Source organism: Helianthus annuus, chromosome 17 (genome assembly GCF_002127325.2).
Source record: "Helianthus annuus cultivar XRQ/B chromosome 17, HanXRQr2.0-SUNRISE, whole genome shotgun sequence".
Taxonomy (NCBI): Eukaryota; Viridiplantae; Streptophyta; class Magnoliopsida; order Asterales; family Asteraceae; genus Helianthus; species Helianthus annuus.
The window spans coordinates 93629950-93642281 of record NC_035449.2 but is presented as its reverse complement, the minus strand read 5'-3'; the positions used below and the strand labels follow the sequence as shown (position 1 = coordinate 93642281).

Genomic DNA, 12332 nt, shown 5'->3' with positions numbered 1-12332 from the left:
AAGAATGCCATTTTGTGGCATTTCGTTTTTGGAAGAAATATTACCTGATCGTTGGCAAGCATCACATGCCTTTTGTTTTCTTGTTTTTGCTTGGGAGGATGCTGTTGAGGGGTCGGGCATGCCACGTTTATTCCTTTTCTTGTATTTATGTTAGATTTAGCTGCCTTTTTGCTTCTTTTGTTCATTTGAGCTCATTTAATCCTGAAAGTACAAAAGGAAGACAAAAGCTCACTTTTTCCAACATTAGTACTAAAAAGGGTTAGTTTTATGCCACGATTGATGTAATTTATATGTTGCATTTTGCACACATCATATATATACTATAATTTGTAATATTTGTATGCAATGAGAGTTGTACATTATGTTAGAATTATTGTATCAATTTTGTTGTAGCTCTTGTCCTCTTATTCGCTTATTTGGACCGTGGGTCACTCTTACTCATAGCCACGTGTTTGTTATCAAGCTGCTTATTCACCCATTCCTGAACTCCCAACCCTCCACATTGCTTCACCATCAACCTAAAATCCTCTTAAATTCCAATGTCCTAGTTGACAAAAAGTGTACAAATACAAAGAGCAAGCAAACAAGAACAAGGTACACTTGAATACTACCTCCACCGCCGGCCAAGAAAACTACATCACAGCCTCTCTGATTAACAACCCCACTGGAAAAACGAGTAGAAAGTAAAGTCACCAGTGGTCGTTGAAACCACTGCCTCAGCTAGCTACTAGATTTTGATGTTTGCCCGAAAATAAATATGAGTAAAAACCAAAGTCGTGGTGGTCGTTGAACCCGCTGTTGGTGCACGGTCGCCGGATCTGGCGACCCGGCTAGATCTAAGTTGATGAACGTTGTGAAAAACTTCTGGCTTCCCTCATCATGCCCCGATTCTTCTAGATTTGCTCCAATCTACCCTGGAAAACCCCTAGGTCAACGATGCTTCAAGAACCGTGTCACCGCCAAAGATAGCGGCGATGGTCGGCGATGAAGAACATGATGGTGCTCGGTTCAGATGGTGGTGATGGAATGGGAGAAGGCGATGGAGGGGGTGGTGATATGGAAACAGAAGAGAGAGTAAAGAGATAAAATAAAAGAAAATTTTGAAAGCAATTTGTTACATAGATACATACGAAACAAATATTTTAGGACCCGAATTTTGAAAGACAATACAAAATAAAAATTATGGCTAATAAATATATGATTTGATAAAAGTTTTGAGGATGAAACTATAGAAACACTTGAAAGGCCTTTTAAAGTATGTTAAACCATATTGAGGATAAAAAGTGTTAAACCATTTTGAGGATGCAACTACAGAAACACTTGAAAGGCCTTTTATAATATGTTAAACCAAATATTCACCTCAAAATAGTTTTAGGGGATGTTTGGCAACATCTGAATGGTTAAGTGCAGAACCAGTAAGTGGTTTGAACCATTACGAGCCTGTATAATGCTTAACCGTCCAGAGGCAAATGACTGACCAATTCAGATTAGAGGTCTTAACCATCCAGACTCTGTATAAATCTTAACTATTCAGAGACAAATGTCTGAACCATTCAGACATTTGCTCGTGAAACAAACAGTCTGAATCATTAAGTGTTGAACAAGTAAGAGGTCTGAACCCTTAAGAGCCTCATTAAGAGATAAACAAACAATCCCTTAATCATTTTAAGAGTTTCCAGTCATTTTTAATTTTCTATTTGTGATGACAAAATTAAAACAAATTGATGCTATAATTTACTCGAAAGTCCTGAAAACATGATAACTATATATATTGATTGCATAAATTCATGGCAAGAAATCAAAATTAAGAAAATAGATTATAGTATTTAGAAGATAAAACTCATCCTAATATAGTTAAAAAAAATAGGATAAAGATGGTGTGGTGCTATTAAATCCAATTTATAATGTTTTAAAATTTAAGTGCATAGAAAAAGATGATTCTTATCATCTATACTGTCTATAAAAGGAGAAATCCAAGTGACATAAGAAAAGCTGAGGTGTCAGCAGGAGAGAGTGTCCAACAAGGCTTTTCTTATCTCATTATTACATCATAAAGCCTAATATTAAAAGATTTTAAAATTCAAAGGTGGCCCACATTTAGATTCCAAAGGTCTACCCATTCAAATTCTCTGTTATAATACGAACCACTATCCATTCAAGCCACTGTAATCAAAACCATTGTCCATTCAAAGGTCTACCCATTCAAACGAATGTAATCAAACCACTGTAATCAAACCACTGATGATTCAAAATTCAAACTTCATAACCTCTGACGATTCAATATTTTGGCTCCAAATTCAAAATTCAAAATTATGGCTCCAGATATATAACATATCATCTTCTTCAATCAATTACTCTCTCTAATCAACATCTGTCCTCAACATTTTATAATCCAACATCTGTTCCCAATTCAAAATTCTGGCTCTACATTCAAAATTCAAAATTCAAGCCATATTTTCTAATTCTATAAATAAGACATAATTATCTGGATCCACATTCAAATCTCTCTCGCTGATATCTGTAAGCGTGTCTCTCTCTCTCTCTCTCTCTCTCTCTCTCTCTCAAATGCATCTTTCTCGTGATTCAGCCGCTATTCTCCGATTACACTTCTTTGTTCGAATGTTTGATGATTCTGTTTACATGTTATCGTTCCGGTATCATTGTTCCAACATCGTCGTTTCAATGATGTTGGCCATCACACATCAACCTTTCAATATCGATGTTGCAATATAATTGTTGCAACATCGTGAAAAGTTGCATGTGCTACATTCTTTGATGAGAGAGTTGCAACTTCAACCGACGATATGTATCTTCTATCGGGAAAAAGTCAGTTGTGCTACACCAGTTGAGAAGAGACCTTTCCATTTTAGGTTTGTTTCTTATTTTTTATTAACTGTTAAGATGCATGTTTATATTATTAAAATGAACTACTACATAGATAAATGGGAATTTAATGAAATATTTATAAAGTATTACACGCTAGGGTTAACACTTGCTAAGATTTCGTAGACTCTAGCCTTTCTCCATGTGATTTCATGCTCTCTTTTTAATTTCAGGTTAGTTAGCATGTTGCATATTTTCTGATCCTGTTCTAGAAGTTGTGTCAGAAACTCTTCTGCATTCTTCTGGAAGTCTGATGGAGGAGAGTGGAGGACTTCATCGAGCAATGCTATGCTGTTCCAGGTTTTGTTGTCATTAGTGTTGTTGATTATGTCGACTTTCCTATTTAGTTCTTGGTCTATTCTTTGTTCTTTGAGTGACCACATCGAGAATTGTGTTTTAAGATCGCTGGTGTCTGACCAGTGGTAGAAACTGAAGTTTACCATGTAGATTTTTTGTAGGTTTTCTAATTTGGAACTGTTTTTGACAGAAAGTGATTTGTAGGACGAGTTGTTGATGTTTTGAATCAAAACTAATCATCGGTCTTTTATAGAGTTTAAAAACGCGTCTACATGGTAAATGAAGAGTTTAATTGTAATTTTGATAATCTGCTTTTGTTCGAATTTCGATATTTTGTCCCATGGGTTTCTTGGTATTTAATTTAACGGTTTTCCCATAAAGTTGGGGTTTTGAAAAGGTTTTTGTATTAAAAGACTGTTGTTTTGAATTTTACATTAATATGTTTATATATATTAAATCTACACGTTTTCATAATTACAAAGTTCAGTATATAAACTCATAGTCACTTAACCTGTTTTTCATCACGTTTTCCTACGAAGATATCATACTTTCAGGAAAGTCGAGTAATATAGTTTATTCAAATGGCCTCATTCACAGATGCAAAATCGGATGATTTCAAGCAGCGTTTTGTCAGGCAAATCGAGGAACAGGTGTATGAAGATAGGGCTACTCTTCAAGAGTTGAAGAGATGTTTTGATGGATTGCAAGTTGGCCTGTTCACTAGAGAGCAGGTTTCCAGAGATCTTATGCGCATGCCTTCAACTTCTGTTCGTGAGCTTTGTGTTGTCAGTAATATAGAGTGCGGTGATAGAGACGTGGAGTTCATGGCGATGCTGAAGGACATACATCGAGAGGTTCAGCAATCGATGGAGTTGAAGCTAAAGTTTCTTCATTCTTGCTGTTATTGTTAGATGTGAACTTTAATGTTGTTCAGTATGTGATGTAATTATTGGATTTTTAATGTCATGAATAATGAATAAATTTTAAACTTATGAATCTATGTTGCCTTTTAGTTTTACTTATTTAGTTTTTTAGTTTAATTTAGTTTAATTATTGGTAAGTCAACAGAAGTTTAATAACATGAAGAGTTGGTTTGATGGCGAAGAGATAATGTTGATGTTGAATTGTGTCTGAACATCTGCTTGGTAAGTCAACAGAGGTTTAATAGCATCAGGGGTTGGTTTGATGGTGAACAGATGAGTGCAAAGATAAAACAAATGTTCAGAATTTGATCATTGATAGTAGTTTTTTGAAGAATCTGCTGATGATGAAACAACTGTGTATGCTAACGACTGTTTGATTTACTACTGTTGTCTAAATGACATAAATTTTGAATCGTCAAAATCTTTGTTGTCGCATCTTCATTTTAATTATTTCAGTCATCCCTAAAGTGGTTGGGCTAATAGCAGATGTTAGACTTACCACTGTTGAGTTACACTGATTGAAAACAACTGTTTTTGAAACTTATGCTTGCCTAAAAACACATCCACTGCTAAATGGTACCGTCTGTTGTCATAATTTTTGTTTTTCCTAATGACTATTCATTTACTATAGTGCTGACTGCTGATTGTCATGCATTATGATAACAGAGGTTCTGACGTGGACAGATGTTAGCTAAAAATAAAACAACTGCTGAAAGTTATCATCTGTTCTCATAACTTCTGTTTATCTAACGACTGTTTGACTTACACTGTTTCCAACGACCAACAGAGGTTTCCAAACACATTTTGTTAGACATCTTTTAGACATCTTTTATTAACTTTGTAAATGTAAATAACAAATTCAATAAGGGGTGTATGTGTAAATATTTTTCATTTGTTCAAAATATGGGAAAACGAAAACACAACTGTCATTATTTCTTTAGCATTATTACACATCAAACATCTATCACCTGACTTCTTTCAAAAATCTCTTCTTCCCAATCATTTTCTAGGGTTTCAACTTTCTTATTCTCCGTCTTCTACACTTGAATCACTGGAGGTTTTGTTGTTTTTTCTTCAACAACTGGTATGTAAATTCATATTGTAATACATTATATTGTTTAACCGATTTTAATTAAAAAAATTCTAATCCTATCTTCCTACAAATACGATTTTATGTTTATTGCTATACATTCAAGAAGGGTTTAGTTAGATGTTTGAATCATTTGTTGAGAACATATTAAAATAGTTATTATTTGCATAAAATTTTTAACTCATACTCTGTTTCTATGATTAATTTCAGTAGATACTCTGTTAATACAAAAAGTTAATGTTCATCTTCGAAGCCAACTTTTTAATTTCAATGTTTTAACATCTTTACTGATTCAGGTTTTGTCATGTATACTACATTTGTCAAGTTCTTGATAACCCAGAATCTTTGAAACTGGTATGACATGTTTTTATGTACATAATTTATTTTTATTTAGATATATATTTAACAGTTGTTATAGTTTATATTTTCTTACACTACTTAAAAATTATATACAGGATGCACCTATAGCCTTTGCTAATCAAAAGTGGGGAGATTGTTGGCAAAAAAAAAAAAAAATAAGTTGCGAATAAAGCATGAGTCTGGTAAAAAGTGGGTTGTGAGGGTCAGAATAGAAAATTCAACGCCAATAATAACTGACGGTTGGGACAGTGTTGTTAAAGATCTCAAATTACCGAGGGATACTTTGTTGGTTTTCAGAGCCTTAGGTGATTTTGGGCATGAGCTTTCATGTTTTGTTGATGGCATGTGTGGTGAATCTTATTTCACGTTTAATCGTTATGCAAGATTTGGTTTTACGGTATGACTATTGATCTTAACTTGAATCCTTTTGCATCTTAAATCTGTCAACGCTTATTCTCATAAGTCACATACTTCACGTATAGTATTCATTATTTTTAATTTTATGCAGGTAATCGAAGACTACTTCATTAAACAATTTTACGAAAACAGCCCACCAAGTGGCAAATTTCAAATCTGTTATAAGGGTTCCTATTGGAATGTTGAGGTGTCTAAGGTTGATACGAACTTTGTATTTGCTAGAGGATGGCCAGAAATGTGTAAAGATGTTGGAATACTGGAGGATGATTTGCTTGTGTTTAGCAGAATTGATGATGTTGTTTTTGACATAGTAGTTTATAGAGATGAGACTGAGATTTGCTTTTCGAAGAAACCTGAATCTGATGATGATAGTGTGCTTGAGAAATCGAAGGCTGATTATGTTGAGAATGTATTCAAGGTACGTATGTATTTAGTATTAGCAGTAAAGGTTTTAATTATTTTAGTATTATACAAATTCTTTCATTAATTTTGACCAGGACATCTATGAGGATGAAGAAGTTGTGTCTGTAAGTGAAGGAAGAACCGTTAATCAGGTACTTACTAAATTATTAAAATTATTTATTTTTAATTTTTACACATATAAGAATTCAATGTTTTTACAACTATTAGTAATGTTGTTTACTGATGTTACATTTATCTAATAATGTATTATTTAGAAGAAGTTACGAATGAATGCCAAATGGACGTCGAAGAGACACATGTCTTCATGATTGAATAAAACACAAGATGTAAGTTTACCGTGTTAAAGATTGTTATATTACTATGGTTATTAAAGTTACTCTATGACAACAGGTTACGAAGAAAGGTAAAGTTACTTCTGAGAGAAAGGAGACGGTCAAGAATATGACTAAGGGAAATGGTGCCTTACCTGTCGACACAAGTGATTATATTGGATGTTCTTCATCTGCTCACAAAGTTAAGGTATCTATACTCACCACTTAATCAGTATATCTTACATAAACTGTTTTTTGTGCATATATTCAACATTCCTTTAATTCACATGTATACTTTTTCATCAAGGGGAAGAGAGCCGCCAACGTTCAGAAAAAGCTTATCTGTAGAAATAAGATTATAAAGACTGCAAAAAAACATTCTGCACATCTTCTCGACCCTGAGTTCTTTCATATTGATCGCAAAGGAGACTATAGGTTGGTATACCGTTTTTTATAACAAACTAATGATTTATGTTTATTTGTCTGACTATTATTTTTTTCCACACAATACATGTAGTGTCTTCCTGTTGAAGTTGCCAGACGAGCAGGTCTTTCTGTTGATCTTCATCCTTTGAAAGTTCAAAACATGGTTGGAGTTGTGGAGGTTTATGATGTTAAGTCGGAGTTAAATGATTTGTAGCCACGTTATGCGTTGGACGATTGGCGAAAGTTTATGACTGAGAATAAGTTGAGGTTTGGTGATATGTTGCACTTCACATACTTGTCTTCGGAACAGAAGATCGTATTAAATCAAGTTACCTCGGTTTAACAACGACATTTAAGTATGTTCTGATATCAGATATTATAATTATGAATATTTTGATGGTGATATTGTATGTTTTTTTTTAATTATTAACTTGATGTTTTGCTGCTATGTATAGCTAACATGATAAAATACTGTTATTAGCACTTTATGTTTTATATATAGATGATATCATGCTTCTTTTTGCTAATAGTAACTGCAATTAGTAGAAACTTGGTTTATTAATCGCAAACGTGACATTTTTCTGCATTTATGGGTTTATGAATTCAGAATAATGGATGGATGTATATGACTGTATTTGGCATGATGATGTTGTGTTTCATGTTGTCAAAAGCAGGGAATTGTCAGATAATAGATTGCTTTGCCCGATTAGATTATGTGTTAAATTATAGTTCTTTAAGTCATTGTTTCGTTTTCTTGAAATATATGTAATTTTGTAAAGAAATACAATAACAAACAGTGGTTTGAACATCTGTTTGACTTTTGGTCAATAGTTAATGGAAACCCATGTTAGGTTCAACAGTGTTTTGAAGAGGAAAACAGTGTGAGAATACAGTTTATCAGATTAAGTTAAACATCTGCTCAGACTTAAACAGATGTTTGGCCTTTAACAGATGTTTGGCCTTTAACAGATGTTTGGCCTTTAACAGATGTTAGGCCTTTTATATCAGAGGTTTGGACTTAAACAGATGTTTGAGCTTAAATAGATGTTTGGTCATAAACATATGTTTCACCTTACACAGACGTTTTGCCTTAAACAGATGTTTGGCCTTCTATATTAGATATTTGGACTTAAACAGATGTTTGGCCATAAACAGATCTGTGGCATTAAACCAAACATCTGTTTAAGGTCAACATCTGTTTGACTATTGGTCAACATCTGATTGACTTTTGGTCAACATCTGTTTCAATTTTGGTCAACATCTCATTTAGTATTCAACAGAACTTTAAATAACTCAACATCTATTTAATTTATTGTTTCGTTTTCTTGAATTCTATGTAATTTTGTAAAGTAGTACAAAAACAAACATTTTTACAAAATCCCAAATCACCCTATCATTAAAGTAATTTTGTAAAGTAGTTTGCTTTCAACATAATGGAATCGCTGTTGAATAAAGCTATTGATCATTAATTTATATCAATTTTGTAAGTCTGCAGTAATTATTTTTTTACTCTCTGTCAATATACTTATATGCATGGTTTTCTAAGAAACGACCCGTGTTTGCACACGGGTCTTACCGCTAGTACTATATAATAAAAGAAACCACTTTAGGGACACTTGTCATCATATTAGGCCATCTCTTATAGATAATTATTATTTTAATTTAATCTCTTCTAATTAATTATAGATAACCCTCCTACTAAATATTATTTAATTTAGTATCTTATATTATAGATAACCCTCCAACCAAATATTATTAGTTAAATATCTTATGGATAATTATTATTTAGTTTAATCTCCTTCTCATTTATAATATTACTAGGTTAGAACCCCGTGTATTACACGGGTTGAATAAAAGTAATTTATATACTAAGTAATAAAAAAAGTTGTATCTTAAAAAACATATGTATTACAGAGTTGAATTTACCCGTATATTACACGGATAAATAAATATAATGTAATTGGTTAAAACATGTAGTCATCATGATATAAACATAAAAATTGGACTTTGATATACTATTTGCTTATTATAACATTTTATTTTATTTTTTTATTTATTATAAGGTTAAATTGTTAAATAAATTTGAATGCCAAATGAATTATCATTAAACGTCAAGTTAATTATGAACGTCTAACTCTAGTTTTATATATGTTTGATATGAAATGTCAAATTAATTAAGAACGTCTAACTCTAGTTTTATATTAAGTTAATATACATGTTATTTTGTTACATGTGATTATTTATGTATTTTATTGTTACTTGTATTTTCATTTATAGTTTTAATTAAAAAAAGATTATTTATGCTTATTTTGTTATTACATAAATATGTTCACTTATAATTTTAATTTAAAAAATAAGGTTATTTATGCTTATTTTGTGGTTACTTAAATACGATCCTTGCAACATAGTATTAATTTTAGTATTGTGTAATAACGCAAAGGCATGAGAAATATAAATACAAAACAAAAGGGTAAAAGATTACAAGAGGATGCATAATAATTTAAATTATTATTATGTAATAAGAAAGAGTGAAATCGAAAAAATTGTGATTCTATTTATTTTCTTCTAAATCATCAACTAAAACAGGGAATTATTTTTTTTATTCTTAATTAAGTTGAACCATTATCATTCGTCCAATTCAATCTAACATTAAATCAAAATTACCTACTATTGTAAATTAAAATTAGGATATAATGTCCGAAATTTTAATCATAATAGCCAAATATTTATTAGTGATAATTTATTTATTAAATTTGGTATATTAATAATAAATTTGTTTGACTAAATAGATTCTTCGATTAAAGGTGGGTGTATATACGATTTAGCCACATTTACATGTGTAAACATATAGTTGATAAATATTTGCCTATTAAAAAAAGTCATTATATGAGTTAAGAGTTTATCTATAATTAATTAGAAGAGATTAAACTAACAATTGTAATAACGAATTCGAACCCTTTCTCTCTCTCCTTGGGCGATCTTGTTCTTCATGAAACCTTAGATTTTTCTTTGTGACCTTCTGTATAACAGTCTGTGATTAGAGCTTTGATATTTCGAAACTCTATAACGAACTCGTTAGCAATAGTGATCAATCTGAAATTAGGGATTTGCTATTTTCTTTCTTCTATCGCTGCCTTAGATGTTTAATTCGATATCCTGACATATTAGATTGGTTGTTATTGATTGCGGTTAACTGAGATTAACTTAGCTAGATTGATACACCTATTTAATCAGTTAAGGATAGAGAGTTGGCGCTAAGGTATAAGGATTAGGGTTTATTGAGTTCCGTTTTTTTATCGTTGTGTTTCTTTGCTGGATTTTGTTCTTCGGGTTGCATGGTTTTGTTCTGATCGTGAATTAAGAGAGAGTGGATTAGTTGGAATGAACGAGCGTAAAAAACAAGGGAGTAATATCCCGAACAGCCAAGTAAAGCCGCAATTTTTTGATAGGGGTAAGCCGCCTTCGGGAAAGAGTCATGCAGATAGGGTTGGTGATACTGAAGGGAAAACTGTGTTTCCATGGCGTGGAGTTGTGATCAATGAACAGAAGGAGCCTAGGCTTATTAATGTTATCGATGAACTTACTAAGGTAACTGTGCCTGTTGATCTGGGTGAAAACCAGCCAAATCCAGATGGAGGAGGCGATATCAAGGGTCAGGAACCTGTAGTAGGGTTGAACACTAATGTACCGGTGCAGGATCAAACTCAAGGATTTCGTGATGATGTAGCCAAACCGATGTCATATGCTGAGAAGCTAGCCAATATCAAGCCAACTTAAAAGGTAAATTTTCGATACATGGAAAACTCAAAGGCTATGGAGGATGCTGATGTTGAAGTCACTATACCGATTGCTTCGGTGAAACAGGTGCAAGATAGGTTTACTAATGTGTTATTTGGGTACTTTCTGGGGAAAAGATTAGCGTTTCTAGTTGTCGAGTATTTTGTTAGCCATAGGTGGGAAAAATATGGATTGCAAAAATGTATGCTGAATGGTAAGGGCTTTTTCTTTTTTAAGTTTAAGTCAAAAGATGGGATGGAACAAGTTTTGCAAGACGGACCTTGGCTGATCAGAAATATTCCACTCTTCTTGAAGCAATGGTCGCCGAGTACTGAATTAAAGAAAGAAGAGTTAAAAAAAATACCTGTTTGGGTGAATATGCATGATGTTCCCTTGGCAGCCTATACGGAGGATGGGCTAAGTTTGATTGCTTCTAAAATAGGGACTCCAAAGGCGCTTAACAATGAAACGACCAAGATATGTCTGGATTCGTGGGGAAGAAGTGGGTTTGCTAGAGCTATTGTTGAGTTAGATGCCGAAAAAGAACCAATGGAGAGTGTGTCTGTTGTTGTTGCTGTTCCTAATGTTGATAAGGGCGGATATTTAAAGAGTAATATTAGGGTGGAGTATGAATGGAAACCACCCAGATGCAACACTTGCAATGTCTTTGGTCATGGTATTGATGATTGTCCAACAACAATTCATGAGAAAGCTGATAACATGATTCAGGAGAAAGAAAAGGTTGATGATCAGGGCTTTAAAAGTGGAACCAATAGGAAAAGGACAACAAAACATCAATATAATGTGAAGGATAGGCAGCGATTTATATACCGGCCTAAGAAACCAGCTGATAAGATGGATTCTTTTAAACCGAGCTCATCCAAAGGCCCAAATATTCTAACTAGTAACACGTTTGATGCTCTTAATGATATGAATGATGAATGGGGATCGGATAATGATGAAGTGAGGCTGAACTTGGAGGCAGGAGGCTATGATTTTATGGAGCAGTCTCAGCAGGGAATCTCTAACAAAACAGGTGCAAGCACACCTGCTCAGGAGGTTATCAATGGATAGCATAGCGATGTGGAATATTAGGGGTTTGAACCACCCCCTCAAGCAAAAAGAGGTTCAAAAATTAGTAAAAGATAATGGTCTTATGGTTTTGGCTATTCTGGAGACTCATGTTAAGGTTGAGAACCTTAATAACGTTTGTAAGAATGTATTCAAAAGTTGGGATTGGACTTCTAATGGAAATTTACGCAACAAAGGTACAAGAGTTATAGTTCGTTGGAATACCGAAAGTGTTGATGTTATGGTCCTTCATGCTACTGATCAATTCGTTCACACTCAAGTAGTTTTCAAAAAGGATCAAGCAATGGTAAATGTTTCGTTTGTGTATGCAAGTAATAATGATCAAGAAAGAAA

At 33.1% G+C, this 12332-nt stretch overlaps 1 protein-coding gene across 1 annotated transcript; it reads left to right on the top strand.

Annotated features, from left to right (window-relative positions):
• Window positions 1–10925: 10925 nt before the first annotated feature.
• On the top strand, window positions 10926–11981 carry LOC110924476. Its single transcript, XM_022168479.1, has one exon. The coding sequence runs from the start codon at window positions 10926–10928 to the stop codon at window positions 11979–11981; it is 1056 nt and encodes a 351-aa protein (XP_022024171.1).
• Window positions 11982–12332: the final 351 nt, after the last annotated feature.